The sequence below is a fragment of the Lupinus angustifolius genome, chromosome LG09, assembly GCF_001865875.1.
Source record: "Lupinus angustifolius cultivar Tanjil chromosome LG09, LupAngTanjil_v1.0, whole genome shotgun sequence".
Taxonomy (NCBI): Eukaryota; Viridiplantae; Streptophyta; class Magnoliopsida; order Fabales; family Fabaceae; genus Lupinus; species Lupinus angustifolius.
The window spans coordinates 14,587,158-14,606,632 of record NC_032017.1 but is presented as its reverse complement, the minus strand read 5'-3'; the positions used below and the strand labels follow the sequence as shown (position 1 = coordinate 14,606,632).

Genomic DNA, 19,475 nt, shown 5'->3' with positions numbered 1-19,475 from the left:
TGCTTCTAGAATAATGTAGAGTAATGAGGAAGCTATGACAATGCTAAGCTATAAATAGGCATTTGACATTTCACATGGTGTGTGAAAACAGAAAGAAACCAAGCAATCCAAACTAAAAATTCTCCCCTGCATTTATCCCCTGCATTTTTCTAAGTGTCTAAAACCAACTATATTAATAAATCTGATTTTTCACACTTTGTTACTTCAATTATACATCTAAAATTCTAATAGTTATAAACAATTTCTACCACTGACGGTGGGCGACAAGTTTAGCCACCGAAACTCAAGCCCCCTTCCCTGCTTGGTGCCGCGTCTTCTCTTTCTTCCATGGTCGTGACATGAGAGTTTGGTTTAATTGATGTATATAAAGTTGAAAAGAAGAAATGTGGAGATTAATGAACTCCCTTGGGAATTAGGATTTGGAGAGAGATTGAGAGATCATACAAGGTAATGTATGGAGATTAGAAAAAAATGAGAGGGGTCTATTGGAGAACAAAGTCACAATGAAAGTAAGACATCAACAATAACAGTTAATCGATTAACTGTATAGTTAATCGATTAAGTATTAATCGATTAACACAACTGTGAATCGGTTAATTGGTTAGAAAGTCAAGTGAAGCATTGGTTGAACAATTATTGTAATTGACACATTTTGTATATTTTACACATGTGGTTAATATCTTAGTTAGTTTGTTAAGAGTTTGTCTAGTTGTTACTTGTATCACAAGCTACTTTTGTATTGTGTATATAAGCACATGACTTGTAATCCTTTAATCAAACAATGAAAATTCACAATATTCATTTTATGCTTCCACATTATTTTCGCAATAAAGGATTCGCAATAAAGGAAGGTGCTCAAAAAGAAATAAATGTAGTGTGTAAAGATGGAGACTATGTTGTTGGAGGGAGGAAGAAGGTGCACCTTTTTATTCATAATTGCCTTTTTTTTCTTCTACTGATAGACTTAGACCTATCTTTAAAGAATAATGGATTGGTATAAGCAATATTGTCACGACAAGGAACCTAATGGTCTGATTGCTAACTAAACTTGAAAACAATTATTGTATACAATCTTAATGGACTAAGTAGTTATACCACTTTAAACTGGGGAAATTTTAGTCCTACCATGTTAAACTCGATTAAACCGGAATAATCTGAGAAATGAAGCAAACAAGTCACTTAAAATTAAAAAAAATACTACTTTGATGTTGTTTTATGGTCCAAAAAATATGGAGATGTCACTTCCATATAATTTTTCATAATTATTAATTATATAAATTTTATAATTATACATAATTATATAGTTATAGAAAATAATTAAATATATATGATATCATTCGGTCTAATCATACAATTTAAGCAATTAAACTGATTAAAGCTAATATGATACTTCTTCTACGTTAATATCCGGCTCCAGTTTATAATACAGGAGAGATTAATGAGAGGCTTTAAAAGAGAGATATTTCAGAAAAGCTATAATATTTATGAGGTGAGCAAGATGGCACCTCAGAACTTCACCTAGGATTTGAAAAACACCTAAGATTTAAACACATTGTGATTTGGTCTAATCTTATAATCATCAGCAAAATGTTTGATTATCTAATCATTACCTACACAATGGGAACAAATACAGCTTAGTCGGTTGTACAAGCTCTGAAGGAATTAATTAAGACATCTTCTTTCAGATTATGACCTGTCAATCAAAAAACAAATAAGCATGTTAATAAACTTAAAAATACTTTTCCACTATTCAAATTTTGCTTAGATCAGAAAAGCACATCTAATTACCAATAAAGACTATCTTATTCATTCTGATTTCTTCATTTTCCCACTTGCGAGCTGGAACAATCTCATATAATTCTCTCACTGCCTGCCAAATTTTCAGGAATAAATGGTTTGACAATAATACAAAAAAAAAAAAAAACAGTTCAGTACACAAGGCTCCCACTCAGTGGGGTACGAGGAGGACAAATGTACGCAGTCTTATCCCCGCAAACGGAGAGATTGTTTCCAGGATTTGAACGATAATACACCGCCAAAAAATAAAGATATTAAAAAAAGTTATTCCACTATCATGCTAGCTTCTTTATAAATATCTCATTCTCCATGCATCAATCAAATAACAGGTATGATGATATTAATTTATCAACACTTCAGAAGCTATTATGGACAACACAAACCCTTACTCAGCTTTGGATATGGAGTTTCGGAATCTACTTTTATGTGGCCAACAAATATTGAAGATAACCCATAAACCTACTTATATATACATAACAACATGAACAAACCATCCAGGTATAACTCATTGTAGTGACATAAGATAACTTCTGGGAAAATCTTAAAGGAGTCAAGTATAAGTTACCTGCATAGTATGCAGTTGATCAGAATTTTGAACACTTAACACTCCTTTGCAACGATATACGTCCATATCATATTTCTTCTCCCAGAGAATCTCCTCGAGCCATATACGAGTCTGTCAGGGTTTAGTACAATATATAAATACAAGATGAGACAAAGAAAGGTTTATTCAAAATATTGAATTTAAAAAGCGAGTTCATTAAGAACAAATCTTTCACTGGTATGCATTACACAAACAAACAATAGATTGAGATTTAAGTGAAGAGAAAGTAGTATTCTAGCCGGATATATAATTTATCCCCCGAGATCTATGGTGGAGCCAAGTGGGGAAATAGATCTTTCACTGCTATGCATGACAAATGACGACTGAAATTTTACCTTATCAAGATCGATCGTCTGTCTCTCACAAATGCATATAGTTCTCACGCCACTATCATGAAGCTTTTTCGTAGACAAGGAACGACTTTCTTCTAACAATGACTCTAAGTGTGAGGCACGCTGAAACGAGAAAGCAAAAATAAAATATTAGTCTTAATGTCTTATGCAGATCAGAAAGAAAAAACACAACTATTCAGTAGGAACAATATATGAATAATTAAGATTTACTGCAGTATCATAAACTTGGCGGTTCAATATCTTAGACATGTCAACTTGACATCTGACGGAATGAATTATATCTGCGAGCGAGTTAATGTTATGTATTTCCTCCTCAAGTTCCTCCAGAGCTCCAGAGCCCTCTGCAGATACCAAATCAACCTTGTTAAGAATTATAATGTCCTGAAACAAGCCGCAAAATTATTAGCTCTTCTGTACTCAATTCTACTATGAAAAATCATTATTAAGAAAGAATTATTCTTGTCATAATATGACGGTATCATTTGCTAAAATGCTTGTACGAATTGTACTACATTTGTGCTTGGCCTAAATTATTAGTACGAATCACGTTATATGATTAGTGCTATATAACATAAATTACTTAGACTCATTAGTGAGATATATTTTTGTGTATTCCATCTCTATCTCTTTTTCCCCTTTTCCATCAAATTTCTAAAGTTTAGCAAATATTAAATGAGAAAAAGGAGGAATACGTAATTAATAAGAATAAAGACCCACACTCGATTCAAATGATTTGAAAAATTACCGCAAATGCTATCTGAAAATATGCTTCAGGGGATGAAGATGAGCCACGCTGCTTGTCAAGCTGGAAGCGGAGATTTTTGGCATCCACCACCTGTTTGAGCAGATATTCAATTGAAAAGGTGAACATGATGCACAAGTTATGCTCTCATATACCAAGGAAACAAATAGAAAATAAATGTATATTAAGCCATAAAAGTTAACATGATAAATATATTAGGTCATAACCCAACACAAATGTTATGCGATGCCCAACCTCACTCTCCAAGAACTATGTCTTTCACACGGAATAATGACAATTTTGCTGGCTATAACAACTTTAACAGTTTAGTTTTTTTATTTAAATGGAATAAAACCAAAAAATATATCGTTATAGAGAAAATTAGAGATAATTAATTTAAATGCAATATATCTAAAAATTAAAGCCGTCTTGATGCCCAAGAAAGAAAAGAGAAAACGGGTAATGAATTTCATCCAAAAAAAAAAGATAGTTACAGTGACGATAGAATCAAGCTTCACATCTGATTCCAACTGATCATCCAACCAAAGGACAGATGCCAAAGGTGCTGGATTTGCCAATCCAGTAGTTTCCAGCAAAATATGGTCAATCCTAGAGACAAAAGAAACAAACAAAAAAAACTGCTTAATTTTGCTAATATATTCGGCAAAGTTGACCCACATTACAGCAACTATATTGATTCATAATAGAACCAAAGAGACAGTCTGATGAAAATGAAGCAGAAGATTAAATAAGCGTCATTTAACAGTCAATTGCTTCAATTTTCTAATCTCGAATTGACCACAAAATTTTATGTGCTTCATTGCTATACCTTTCCTTTCTCTGCACAAGCTGCTCTAGTGCTTGAACCAAGCTATGCTTCACTGTGCAACAAACACACCCATTGGCAAGCTCAACCCATTCTTCAACGAGTGCACCACCATCCCCTTCATTTATCATTGCCCTCTCCACTCCAATTTCTTCACCAAACTCATTCAATATGACAGCAATCCTCTTCCCATGTTGTGAACTCAAAATATGATTTACCAGCTGAAAAACAATGGTTCAAATACAAACATACAATCCTCATTCCAAAAACTAGTAACATAAACCAACAAGAATGTAAAGCAAAAATAAATTAAATATAACCCAGTTGCCCAGAAGTTAGAAATTGGCAATGTTTCAGTAAGAAGACCACAATTATACATCACATCATTGAAACACTATCATCCCAAAAACTAGCAGTAAAAAGCAAGAACAAAATATAAAAGGGGGAAACTACATTAACTCCTTTGATGTTTGACTTGATTACATTGGGACCATGTTTTCACCACCTCCCTTGAAACCCAGTTATCATTACACTTCATCACCCCACTCAAAGGGATATTAATAGTAATTACACTACCCTCCCCCAAAGGGAGGTGAATTTAGATTTTGAAACACTAAAAAGGTACTCAATGTAATTAAGCTAAACAATAAGGGAGGTCAGTCTAATTTCCCCTAAAAACAATAAGAAAGAAGTGAAAATGCACACCACTTTACACTATCCAGTGCTCAAAAGTTAGAGAAATGAGAATCTAGTTATAAGATCACAATTATAAATCACATCAATGGAAAAACTAACACCCCAGAAACAAGCAACAGTAACATAGTAAAAAACTACACACAAAAAAAGTGCAAAAAGCACATAACTTCACCCTACCCAATTGGCCAAAATTTTAAAAAATGGAAACTTGAGAGTGAAAAAGGTGCAGAAAAAAATGGGGTATTTGGAATAGGAGCTTACAGTGGACTTGCCAGCACCAAGATAACCAGTTATAAGGGTGACGCCAACAGAAGAAGATTGGTGAGAAATGGACTCATCATCATCATCATGGTTTTGAATCTGAACAGCTAGAGGAGGATCCTCTTCATCTTCGCTGTGTTCCATATTCAACTGGTTCATTCTATGCTTTTTTCCTCGGTATCTTATTCTTCCTTTCTTGTGCTATTGCTACACATGAAAAATTCCAAGTAGTTTTCGGTATATTTTTTATTTGGGCATATCAATCCGAACCACCCAGGCCTTTTGGGCCTGGGCTGATGTTGTAGGCCGGGATGAAATCGGTTGCATAATCACTTGAAGCTCGTTCTAAGTTTTGGCCATTTATCACATTTGAGGTGTATTTTTTTTTTTGGAATTATACCCTTACATAATGAACTAATCTCTTTCAGGAGGAGAATATGTAATTGTTTATCACAACAATAAGTATCATTATCAGGAAATAAATATTTAACCTTTTGATCTCTCTGGGAATTTAACAAGACCTTACACTACTAAAATAACACATTGTTGGGACATTCGAGAAGTATGCAAACAAGAAAATTGTGTGTCGGCCAATACAACATTGAGAGGACCATTATAATTCAAGCAATGAGCTTATTTCATCAAAATAAGTTATTAGTCATATTTGATTAGTGGGCGTTTAAAAAAACTACCTTATTTGATAAGTCTATGGGCTATAAGCATTTTTAGTCACTTATATTCATAAACTAGGTCATTTGTAAAAAAAAATTAAATTAAATTAGCTACTTTATTATTCATAAGCTTCCATTCTCACCGCTTTAACCTTCAACTAGTTTTCCATTTTGCATCTAGTTTCTTCATGTAGTTATGACAAAGTATCAATATTCACATCTCTACTAATGATCATGAATTGTAACTTGTGATTTGTAATAGTTTGTTGGGTTGAGAAATCTGCTTGTTCATCTCACAACAATAAGGCAAATATGGTATCGGTTAAAAAACTTAAAACATAGTTGAAGATGTAAATGTGGTTGGTCAAGTTTGACTTTGCTTAAATAGCTGAAAATATGTTTAAATATAAGGATAGTGATATGTACCAAACCAATCAGAGTGTTACATTTTATTACGTTTTATTTTTAATTTTTTCTTTTATTTACATGTCGATATGTGATTGACTTGGGACAGAGAATAAGACATGTTGATGACATGTGATTTGCATTCTCCATACCGCTTGAATATGAGTTCCAAATGTTATCTCTTAAAGGTTTTCTTATGGCTCTACTTGACACGAGGGATCACCTATCCCGAATGATGTTTCATTCTATGTCCTAAACCAATCAAAATATAACTTTTATTGTTTATGTTTTTAAAAATTTTCTTTTATTCATGTGACAAAATGTGATAGGCTTGAGACATAAAATAAGATATTGTTAAGAACAGGTGATCCTTATCCTACTTGACACACTTTGAAAATGTAAAAGCTGACTTGACTCCAAAGTATATCAAATGCATAGATTACAACAAGACTTTCATTTAGGACAAGAAAGTTTTTAATTTTTTTAACCATGCATGACCTAAAATGGGACTATTAACTATATTTAACATAAATATATTATTGAGAGTCACGCATGTTGGGAGGGACAATCACGAAGTTTGAAAGAGGTTAGTTCCTTATTCAAAAAAGATGAAAAGATATTTTTGATAGTACCAACAAAAAAAAATCATGTCGTTTTTTTACAATATTAGTTTGGGAAAAACGGTTAATATTCATAATATTAAATTTATAAACAAATTCTTGTAGTTAAAAAAAACATTCATTAATGAAACTTGTTCATTTTTACTAAATTAATTAATGATTTACTTTTTTCTAATAAATTGGTGTAAGAGTATTTTAGCTATTAATATGCATAAAACTTTTAAAATGGTCAAATAAAAAGAAACAAAAATTAATCTCAAAGCAGTCTTGTAAAATAAGTCATGGGTAGTATATAAGTGGTAAAGTGTGTAAATATTACAAATTCATAATCATATGGATAAATTTTGAATAGGTGGGTTGATTTAATAGGTTATAACAACAATTAAACAGTAGTCTTATTAGGTGGGAACAAAATTGACTGTATGAATCATACAATAATATAACAATATAATGTTTCATTATAAATCATTAAAATGTTGATATATATCTAAATATTTCTTAATTTAAAAAATGTATGAATCATCACCATCATTCTTCACAAATATTGATTGACAATTTGCTGCACGTGTTTAATGAGGCAAACTCAGTGGCTATGGGTTGGCTAAATGGGATTGTCATGACTTTACTTTGCAGATCTTCTAAGACAAGACTTGGTTGGTGTAGCGTTTTCGAGGCTATAATAGTTTTGTAGTTTCTGGCCATTGATGGATCCTTGTTTTAAAATTATAGTAATTTTTTAATATACACAACCAATTTGGGATTATTTTTGGTGTCACTTTGTTTTTGTGATAATGTTTAGATATGTGTGGATGCATACAAAAAATAAATGAAATATAAAGATAAATTCATTTATTAATGAGAAAATTTATCATCATATTATTTTTGAAATAACTTCTGAGTTGTGATTTTCACTTATAATAGCCCTAAAATTTTATCGGAAATGTGTAAAGAAAATACACAAGTAAATTAGCTTAAGCTTGTGATTTGAGATTGTGATGCAAGGAATACACAAGTGTATATTAAAGTGTTAAGAATGTCCAAGTGTAAATTTTGGGAATAAAACTAGTTTTATGTTAGTGAATGATGAATAAGAAAATATTAACATCATATCTTAACCAAACTTTTCAAGGCAATATATATTTTGGATCTTATGACAGTTTTGAGTCCTTCTTCAATTAATGAGGATAAAGAAGACAATTGGACCTAGATTTATGATATGTCTAAGATTTACATAGTCAAGTCAGTCTACAAAATCGTTCAGCAAGTGGAGGATGTTAGTCCAGAGGATAATAATCTATAGCAGGTGGTTTGGAAAATCGTTGGCTCCGTTGAAGACTCGAGCGTTTGCTTGGAAAATTGTCTTAGATAGAATTCCATATAAGTGGAATTTAGCAAAGAGGGAAGTTAATCTTATTAGCAACAATATTGTGTGTGCTTGGTGTCAGGCTCATCCAGAAACTATGGAACATCTATTTTTCTCTTATCATTTCTCTTATCGGTTTTGGCAACTCCTCTATGAGTGGCTTGGACTTGTTGCGGTATTACCTTCTTCGGGTAAGTCTCATCTTTTGCAACATCTTCTACCGGTTATGGGTCGATCGTTGAAAAAAGTTTGCTCTATAATCTAGTTGGCTGGCATTTGATCCCTTTGGACTTGCAGAAACGACGTCTCCTTTAACAACAAAATTGTTTGCATGGAGGAGCTGGTGGACGAGGTAAAATTCAAGTCGTGACTATTGATTAAAGGAAAACAAAAAGGTGTTATTATGTCTTGATTTGAATGATGTACTAACCAATTATGAGTTTGGAATGTTATTGTTAGGTTTTCATTTTTGCTTGGTGGGTGTCAGTTGTATTGAGGCCAAGTTGGGGTGTTTGGTAGGGGGTTTTCTCTCCCTTGTACATTTCTTTGTGTATTTTTATTCTAAGTGTGTAATTTTTGTTGCTTTTCTAATGAAATTTTACTTATAAAAAGAATAACACACAATTAATTATTTTTTATTTAAAAAAAGACAACTGTAACCCTCATGAAAAAGGACCATACTGTAGGATTCGGGTTACAATAATATTATTTGTACAATGTCCTCTTATGAGAAAGAATAAGAGATGCATAGCATGACAAACTGTGATTCTCTTCTTCCTTTTCCCGTAATGATTACTATCATAGTATAATGTATAGTTTAGAATTAAGCATCACTTGTTTGGTTAGATTATTGATAACTAGGGCCCAAAAGCCTCTCAAGACTATTGCTATAATTGTAAATATTCTAATACTGCTTATATTAACTAATTATTAGATTAAAAAAATGACTCACAGTTTTCTTAAACTCGTCTCTTCTTTCTTTTATCTGTGGTTAATATTTACTTGAAGAAGTTAGAATAATTTTCTTTTTAGGTCAATATATTATTTTGTTATTCAGTGGCGTGATAAATTAGTCATTATATTAATGCATTTTATACTCGATTGGAACTTCTATATTAAACATAAAACAACTTATCTAGTGCCTTAAGATATAAGCATGTGATGTTAACCAAAGGAAGCAAATCTGGTTTATTTTTTTCTACGTACCATGCTATTAAAAATGACATGCCAACCATTTGTGGCCCATTCTTCTAACCAACTTTTGATTGGACCCATTATTCAAACCTTCATTTGACTAAAATCCAAGTGAAACTTCATGTTCAGCACTGGTTTCCCACAATAGTTGAACCATGGGAGTACCAGTTTTCTATACCAACAACTGAATTGGATGATCTTCTCCAACCTGTCTAGTTTACAACTTTTAATTACTTATTTATAATTGATTGCATTAATATAAGTGAAATATCATAATGATTAGCTAAATAACAGTTGTTTATTGGTAAAAAATTATTAGTTGAAAAACATTAATATCTTTATTAGAATTATATTTAGAATTTATATTTTATGATAATATTATATTAAGATTGCATGTTATATTTTAAGAATATTTATTTTTATAAGATTTTTTTTATCCTACACTGTTTAATGGGGTGAAATTTAGTGTATAAGATATAATAGAAGGAGAACATAAAATATGAAATTAGACATAAATGATTTGTTTGTGAGTTGTTTGAAAATGAAAAACTTAAAAGTTATCTCATAAGTGTATTTCATGTTTTTGAAGTTTTATTTATCCATCTAAAATTTAATTCGTAAACGAGATGATCTTCATTTGTAAATTAGGTTTTGGAGGATAAAATATTCAAATGAAATGTTTCAAATTATTTCACAAGTGTATTTTATTACTCCGAATTCCCTCAATTTCTCTCTCATCTCCTCTCACTACCCTTTCTCTCAACCATTGCACATTCTAGAAATTTATTCTCTTATTCATTCCAGCTAAAAAATCCTCCATTTTCAGGTGTATACAATTACCATGTTTATTTTCTCGAACTCTTTACCTACCATGTCACTGAGTTCCTTAATAAATGTGATTCCGCTGACTTTACTGAAATTCAAAGCTTCATAACAATTATAGAAAAATAATCATATTAAATTTAAGCTTTCCTCCAAACTAAGTTTTCGATAAAGGAAATCTGGGATCTACGAAAGTTTCTTTTCAACTTTTAAACTTGAAATTAAAGGTTTTCAACGGGTTTGATCACATGTTAAGATCCTTTCATATTGACCACAGATTCTACTGAACAAGCACTACATAAATACTATTCATGATTCCGGGTCATGCATGTGTTATCGTTTTACATTTTATTTTTTATTTTTTATCATTTATTCATATAATATTACGGATGTCGAGTTTTACCTATTTTCGTAAAAAATAACACATATTAGCGGTAATTACAAGCCTATTTTGTCGATATAAATGTTTAAATTTATTAAGTAGAAAACTTAGTTAATGGCTAACCTCCAAATAAATGTAAATGTAAGTTATTATTGATTTATTTTTTTGTTTAACAAATGATATATAAGATAAAAAACTAGTATCTTTTCAGGAGAAACATCTTATGACCCAAAAATATGTTTCAACTTTATGTACAACTTCTTGTAAAAACACTTTATTCACTTAGTTATTACACTTGATTCTTAAATTTAAGTACTTTTTAGATTTTCTCAAACAAATTTATGATTCACACATATATCTATGTCATGTGGCATTAGCCGCGCAAAATTTAAGCAACCAATCCTCAAAGGCATGAATTCCACCTAATCTGTTTTGAACACAATTCTTATATAAATAGGAAATATATGCTATCATTTTATAGTTAATAGACACTATTATAAATTTATTTATAATAATATTTTTCTAATTAAAAATAAGTTTAATATCTATGGACTGTCAGTGTAAAAATTTATACATAATTATTATATCATTTGTCATTCGGTTATTAAATATAAATATGATATATACTGTAAATAACTCTTATATATATATATTATCAATGTATATAATTTTCTCATAAAGAATATAAATAATTTGCATAATCGATTAAGGTAGGAGTTTAAAGTATCAAAAAATGATTTAAAGTAAAAGAATAATATTTAATTCTTAATACTATAAATGGAAAATGGCCAAATCTATTATAATAAATTAAAAATAATATATTTATGAAAAGTTTTAGATAATTTTATAAATCTATTTGATTTCATATCTTCAGTTTTCAAAAAATGATTAGGAAGGAAACTTATTAGAAAGGACAGTAATTACTTCAAATATTGTAGGAAACTTATTATAAATTTTTATTAGGGTCCACATTATTTAATGACAGTAAATGCATCTCATTTCTTAGGAAATTGTTTACGCAAAAGTTTCAAAATCCTTTTAAATTATTTTTCAGATTTCAACAACAATGGTTAGGTCAAATTAATTAATTGTACCTTTTTTGTCATAATTAATTGTACCTATTTAAACAATTCCATTAAATTAAATAGAGAAACTGATGAAATTCGGCAAATTAATTAGTTAAATTATTTATAAATTTTTGGAACTTTTCATAATATTTGAAATGAAAAGTAATAATTTATTAAATCTATATCTTTTATAGGCATAAAAGAAATCATATATTTGTGAAAAATAAAATGTTTTAAATGTAGTTTAATTTTTAAAAAACATTACAACTACTACTATGTTATTTATAATAGAGTAAATTACACCGACACTCCCTGAGTTTTTGCAAAATTATATAAACTACCATTTACTTTTCTACACCTACATAGACCCCTAATTTTTATACTTTCATTACATTAGCCGGATGAGAAATAAGTGTAATTTAAAAAAAAAAGTGATAAATGCAATTAAGTTAAACAAAACATGGTATATTGTGGAGACAAATCCAAATAATATATGAGTTGATACCTCTTTATTATTTTTGGTTTGTTACGATATAGTATAAGAGCAATTTAAACAATATCTCTTTAGAATTGTTGATACATTTTATAACAAAAAATAATAAAGATACATTGATTTATATATTATTTGGATTTTTCCTCACAATATACCATGTTTTTTTAACATAATTGCATTTATCACATTTTTTTGTTTAAAATATTACACTTATTTATCATGCGAGGTGGTCAGTGTAATAAAAGTGTAAAAACTATAGGAGGTTTGTGTATGTGTAGAAAAGTGAGAGGTAGTTTATGTAATTTCACTAAAACTGAGGGGATGTCAGTGTAATTAACTCTTTATAATATTACATGTTTATTTTATGAATTATTTGTTATATTTCATATTTTCTTAATTTAAAGCATACATTGCACATATACTCCCTGATTTTTAATAATTTGGCAATAAATAATGATAGGCAATGTATACAAGTATTTGAACTGTGCATTACAATTAAATTCACACAAACATGCATTATAATATATACCCTTCAAACATAATACATTCTATAAACGTAAAATAAACTTAACTAAACATTAGCATGTGAGATTAGTTGGGAGAAATATATTTACATTTTTTATGGTAAATTTCTTACGGGAAGGGATGAGGGTAATTGTTTCTTACAGGATGAACTCAAGCTTTAATCTACCTTAGTTAATGCTCTCACCTTTGAGTTATAAATTTTCATGTATGTTAAATTAAATACACCAAAGGGAGAGTTTCACCATCCTTAATACTACTAGACTTGAACAAAATTCCCTCTCACCAGGATGTACTAAACAAAAAATAAATTAGTTAATTTAACTGGAACAATATTGATGACATTAAATTTTGAGAGGAATCTCTACTTAACTACTTGAGCATACATATAGAGATTAATGAAGAGAAGATAATTTGAGAAAAAATATTACATATTAATCTCTCACAGTTGGAAATACCATAATACATTTCAATGATATTTAAATGTTACAAAATATTTTCAATTACATTTTTAATGACCACTTAGGTTTTTATAATGAAAAGTTCATGTGTGTTGGGTCTTACACTTTATCAGGGTTAAGAGGATCCTCTTGTGATAGAGGATCATCGTTCCCAATATTGATCCACCTTAAATGTAAATTTATTGTTTTGACTAAATTCTTACATCAACAATTAATATTTGTTTTTCGGTTTTGAAAATATTGGTTGGAATTTGGATTTCCTTGTTGAATTAGGGCAATAGCTTATTTTAGACTATCTTAGTGAGCACATGAAAATGGATTCTAGCACCAAGTCGGTAAATACTTTAGAGAGAAAGTATGATGAGGATATTTATCTTTTCATCATGAATGACTTCATCTATTCATATTGCAGTGAAATGGTCCGTACTTTAAGGGGAGGTTTGTCATCATTGTAGATGACATGACTGTCCTTTCTCAGCCTATCATATTGATAATGTTGTAGAATTGAATTACCTTTATCGTGTGGGCAACATGAACTTACACATATTAGCCAATGTGGTATTGACCTTGACATTCATGATTTTTTTTCTTGACGTAGTAGTTGCTCACTCGATTATGTCATGTCGTTGTCATCTTATCCCGAGTTAGGCCGACCTTTTGAACAAGGTAGATCGAAAATCATGTAGACTGAATCTTACTTGTCCGGTTAATAGTCGAATTCCTAGTGGCCGATCAATTATAACATCAGATTCTATTTTAAAATTCATAAGTTATAAAATTGTATTCTTGGAAAAAAATATTTGCTTGGATGCTCAATCCATATAGGGATGACAATGGCTCTTAATAATATATCATGCCCATGCATTTTTTTTATCCAGACCCATCCTAGACCAATCCTAGACCAGGGTGGAGACTTATTGGTATGTTATTAGCGCGAGTCCTTACATATCCAATAGATCCAAGTATCAAGAAATTAATAAAATATTAAAGCAATTGTGAGCAAATTGTGTAATTCTATAATTCAATGTTATTTTAGGCAATTACAAGGAAAAAAATAAAAAATTATAAAATATAATATAAATACAACTTAAATTGTTGATCAACATAACTTTTTTTACTCAAAAAACATAAAAACAAAGTCATCACTTTATATATGTCAAAGTGATCGAAAAGAAACACTAATTTTTACGTATTCACCAAATTTGTCAACTTTTCCAAAAATAATATCAACATAACATTACATTTCACTTATGATGAAATATTTATTTAGTAAAAATGTTCAATCTATATAACATTATAGATTAACATTATAACATCAATATTTAACAACGTAACATCATAATCTATGAATTAATATAATATTACACTTATAGATTAACAATATAACATCATTGTTATGATCGACATAATATTGCATGCACACACATAAACATACGCACATATATATAGGTGGGTATGAGTAGCCTATTAGCAAAACCTATTCAACAGTGAATTTTAAAATATTGGGTATCAATTATGCATGAGTCTAAACATACAAACCAATATATACATATAGATATATACACAATATATATATATATATATGCTGTTGAGGGTGTGTAAATGCACATCCTGATACTTTCTGGGAAAAAAAATATTATTTATAGAGAAAAATATATATATTAAGAGGGTAAAAATTCTAGACATTGTTATTGCATCATCCATATTTAATTATCATTCACTCTTAAAATAAAAGTAATCCAAATAAATGGTAGATTATCTAGTGACTGTACAAAAATATTTAAGCATTTGCATATATATTACACTCTTACTTATAACTCTACAAGCTCAAAATTTATTCTTTTGTAAATGACATGACATGCTTCGTGAAAAATAAATAATTATTATTTTATAATATTATAGATATGCAACTCCATGAACTTCATAATTAATGTTCAAGACAAATACTCAGGTGTTTCTTTGTATGTCTTGTTTGAATCTAGCTGACTTCTTCTCTAGTTTTGATATGACAAAACTGATTGAGTTTGTAAAGTTTTATCCACATGTTTTTTTGTTCAACTGATTTTATGATGTTTGATAATTAACTTGAGACTTACATCATTGATATGCATAATACTGTGTAATTTTCTTCTTTGAAATGAATAAATAATCTTAGGATAAGTTGGTTGGAGGTGAAAAACACATTATTTCTCATTAATTTATCTTCTTTTGAAATTAACAATACAATTTTAAAAATAGTTTTTTTGACTATGAAAATTGTAAAAGATAGACTGTGAAATCGAATGGAAGATGCATGAATAAATAACTATCTAGTGACCTATAATTGGTGAGAAGTAATCAATAACATTGACAATGAAGTAAATATCTTTCAACAATTTCAAAATGTGAAATAACATGAAATATATATTTTATTTGATTAAATATATTTAAATTTTGTATTTTGACATCAATATTTTTATTTTTTTAATTGATGATATTTATTATTTTAATTTTAACCTATATTGTACACCTTGTCTCAAAATCCTAGAATCGTCAATGTATATATATTTAGGAATCTTGGGTGAGCATGAGTAGCTCATTAGCCAAAACCATTCAATAGTGAATTTCAAAATCTTGAATGTTAGTTATTCACAAGTCCAAAAATACAAGCTTGTAGTAGGTATCAGATGTGGGTATGGGCATATCCACATAGCCATTACTATCCCAATCCCATGAATTTATCTTTCATATATATATATATATAGCATATTCAATCCTACATTTATGAAAAGAATTAGTTTTGGAGCATGGATACAAAACAGCTAAAGACACTTTAATGAAATGATTAGCGTGTAATAGCAGTTAGCGTAAGATGTAATTACTTGTATGATGAGAAAAGGCGAAAACGTGTTTGGCACAATAGTGGTAATAATGCTTAATGCTTTTCTCCCGGAACCTATGTGGCAAAGTTAGATCTTGGTCACTGACTGGGTTTCTAACGAATTATTTTTATTATTATGCTATATTGCTATATTACTATATTAACATTTTTACACACACTATCCCTCTTCTCTCGCTTACTCTCTCTATATAAATTGTTACGTGTCTTCATTTCTTCTCATTCTTCTTCTCTGATTTCTTCTCCTCCTTCAGATCTCTTCTATCTCAGGGTAAATTCCCCATTTCTCTCTTCATTTTTGCTTCATTTTTTCTTCTTTATCTTCCATCAAGTGAGTGTTTTTCTTCCGACCCATTCCGTGTTTCGTTGTTTCCTTTCGATTTTGCCTTCTGGGGATTCCTGTTTCGTTCTAAAATGCCATTTTTTAAATATTCTTTTGTTTTGTTTGTAATTTGGTTAATTGTGTAATGGAATTGTTTTGGTGGCTTTTTTAGTTTGAATTTAGGATGTTCTGATTCCATAATTTGTCTCTTGTTTCCTGGATGATGAGTGAGCTAATCAAATCTTCTATTTTTTTTTTCATTTTAAAAATAATTAATTTAATCATTTGCATTTTATTTTTTGAATAGTAGATAGATCTACTTGTGATCTAATGATTGCTTCACTAGAAAATTATAGATCTCGTTTTCCCTGTAATTATACTAATCATTTATCAAAATTCTTGTATCATGCAATGTATATATATTGCTGTGGATAGTGGATATGTTATACTATTTGGTGTTTTAATTAACTCTGGATCTTATTGTAGTTACTTTGGTAACTGGTAATAAACATTTTGTGACAATGAATTTGCATTGTATATGATGTTTTGAGTTTGGGATTTGTGTCATACAGGTTGCTGAGAACAAGTTAAAAAATGAAGATCTGCTGCATTGGAGCTGGGTATGTCGGTGGCCCAACCATGGCTGTTATTGCCTTGAAATGTCCTGAGATTGAGGTAGTTGTGGTGGATATCGCTGCACCGCGAATTAACGCCTGGAACAGCGACCACCTCCCAATCTATGAGCCGGGCCTTGATGATGTAGTGAAGCAGTGCAGGGGGAAGAACCTTTTCTTCAGCACTGATGTGGAGAAACATGTTGCTGAGGCTAATATAGTCTTCGTCTCGGTGAACACCCCGACAAAAACTCAGGGTCTTGGAGCTGGAAAGGCAGCTGATCTGACTTATTGGGAGAGTGCTGCTAGGATGATTGCTGATGTTTCGAAATCGGACAAAATTGTGGTTGAGAAATCGACTGTCCCTGTTAAAACAGCAGAGGCAATTGAGAGGATTCTGACTCACAATAGGAAAGGCATCAATTTTAACATTTTGTCTAACCCTGAATTTCTCGCCGAGGGTACAGCAATTGCAGATCTGTTTAACCCTGATCGAGTCCTTATCGGAGGCCGGGAGACCCCTGAAGGTCAAAAGGCTATTAAGACTCTGAAAGATGTTTATGCCCATTGGGTCTCCGATGACAGAATCCTTTGCACCAATTTGTGGTCTGCTGAACTGTCAAAGCTTGCTGCCAATGCTTTCCTAGCACAGAGGATCTCCTCTGTGAATGCTATGTCTGCACTCTGTGAAGCAACTGGTGCTGATGTCTCTCAAGTATCCCACTCAATCGGCACAGACTCGAGAATTGGACCCAAGTTCTTGAATGCCAGTGTTGGTTTTGGAGGCTCCTGCTTCCAGAAGGACATATTGAACTTGGTCTATATCTGCGAGTGCAATGGCCTTCCTGAGGTAGCTAATTACTGGAAACAGGTCATTAAGGTGAATGACTACCAGAAAAACCGGTTCGTTAACCGAGTTGTTTCTTCAATGTTCAACACAGTCTCTGGGAAGAAAATTGCTATATTGGGTTTTGCTTTCAAGAAGGACACCGGCGACACTAGGGAGACCCCAGCTATTGATGTCTGCAAGGGACTTTTGGGAGACAAAGCTAAGCTGAGCATATATGATCCTCAGGTTACCGAAGAACAAATCACGAGGGATCTATCAATGAAGAAATTTGATTGGGATCATCCTGCTCATCTTCAACCATCAAGCCCAGTGACCAACAACAAGCAAGTTTCTGTGGTTTGGGATGCCTATGAGGCAATCAAGGATGCACACGGTATCTGTATCCTGACCGAGTGGGACGAGTTCAAGAAGCTTGATTACCAAAAAGTTTACGAAAGCATGCAGAAGCCTGCATTCGTATTTGATGGCCGGAACGTCGTGGATGCTAACAAGCTGAGGGAGATTGGGTTTATTGTTTATTCCATTGGCAAGCCATTAGATTCATGGCTCAAGGACATGCCCGCTGTAGCATAAAGGAAAAACACAATCTGGAGCCCTCACTATGGTTGAATTTATTGGTCTTTAACAGAGAATGCCCCCTCTTGATATATTATCATGCTATTGTTTTAGAGTTTAGATTTCTGTTGCTATTGCTTTATGTTACTTTTACTTGTTCTGTTTTTTTGGCATGTTAGAGCCTAATTGCCAAAGTATTGTCCTTTGCTAGTTAAAAATCCTTATTTGTTGACATGGTTTATGTAATAATTGAGGACTGGAGGAAATTTTATACAATGAATATGTTTTCTTTCATGTCCCTTTTGTTACTTTTATACAATGGATATCACTTCTTTTATGTTTCTTTTGTTACTTTTCATGGAATGTAATATTTTTATTCTGTCACTATCTCTCTATTAAATAATGATTCTCAGATTCTACGGCCTTGAAGACACAATTAAATAAGCAAGAAGAGAAAAGCTTAGCAGAAATTTATTAAGAACGTTCATCTTGTTGTCAGATGGGAATAATGATATTCTCCCTATCATTAATCGGAAGATTTTTACTTTGAAAGTAACAATAGATAGATGATTAAGATTAAAATATAAAAATTGGTGTCTAAATTCTTCGTTGTCATGATTTTCAGTGTCACTGAACACACTATTCTCCATCCGTTTTCAGTGTCATTACTTAAATTAACATTCTTTAGATTTGTTTTTATTAAAAACTAAGTTGGTGAGTGTATTATTTAAAACATATGTAAGTAATTTTTTGGTACTAGGAAAGAATTAATGTCATTCGAGATGTGTAACTGATCATCTCAACAAGTGTAGCTCAAACATTTAACTATTTGGTAATCCTAAAGTGATGTTTTACACTATTGTACTATCACCTTAGTAATGTGATTAGATTCTAAATATTGATCAAACTATTTTTCAAATCAAAAAATTTTGATTTTTCTTAGATTCTAATATTCAACAAATAAAATATAGTTGATG

The 19,475-nt window shown here is 30.9% G+C and overlaps 2 protein-coding genes across 4 annotated transcripts; one reads left to right on the top strand and one right to left on the bottom strand.

Moving 5' to 3' along the window:
- Positions 1,425 to 5,507, bottom strand: LOC109355769 (COBW domain-containing protein 1). 2 transcript variants are annotated; one of them, XM_019598977.1, is made up of 10 exons: positions 5,280 to 5,507; positions 4,326 to 4,543; positions 3,991 to 4,105; positions 3,500 to 3,589; positions 2,965 to 3,135; positions 2,737 to 2,856; positions 2,363 to 2,473; positions 1,789 to 1,870; positions 1,611 to 1,693; positions 1,425 to 1,518 (listed from the first exon to the last, which is right to left on the bottom strand). In XM_019598977.1, the coding sequence occupies exons 1-9, from the start codon at positions 5,436 to 5,438 to the stop codon at positions 1,635 to 1,637; spliced, it is 1,125 nt and encodes a 374-aa protein (XP_019454522.1). In that variant the 5' UTR covers positions 5,439 to 5,507; the 3' UTR covers positions 1,425 to 1,518; positions 1,611 to 1,634. The 2 variants fall into 2 exon arrangements, with proteins under 2 accessions (XP_019454522.1, XP_019454521.1); XM_019598976.1 differs by having other exon boundaries at positions 1,493 to 1,559; positions 1,597 to 1,693.
- Positions 16,292 to 18,792, top strand: LOC109356948 (UDP-glucose 6-dehydrogenase 1-like). Of its 2 annotated transcripts, none has more exons than XM_019600601.1 (2): positions 16,292 to 16,428; positions 17,052 to 18,792. In XM_019600601.1, the coding sequence occupies exon 2, from the start codon at positions 17,074 to 17,076 to the stop codon at positions 18,514 to 18,516; it is 1,443 nt and encodes a 480-aa protein (XP_019456146.1). In that variant the 5' UTR covers positions 16,292 to 16,428; positions 17,052 to 17,073; the 3' UTR covers positions 18,517 to 18,792. The 2 variants fall into 2 exon arrangements, with proteins under 2 accessions (XP_019456146.1, XP_019456147.1); XM_019600602.1 differs by lacking the exon at positions 16,292 to 16,428 and adding an exon at positions 16,531 to 16,550.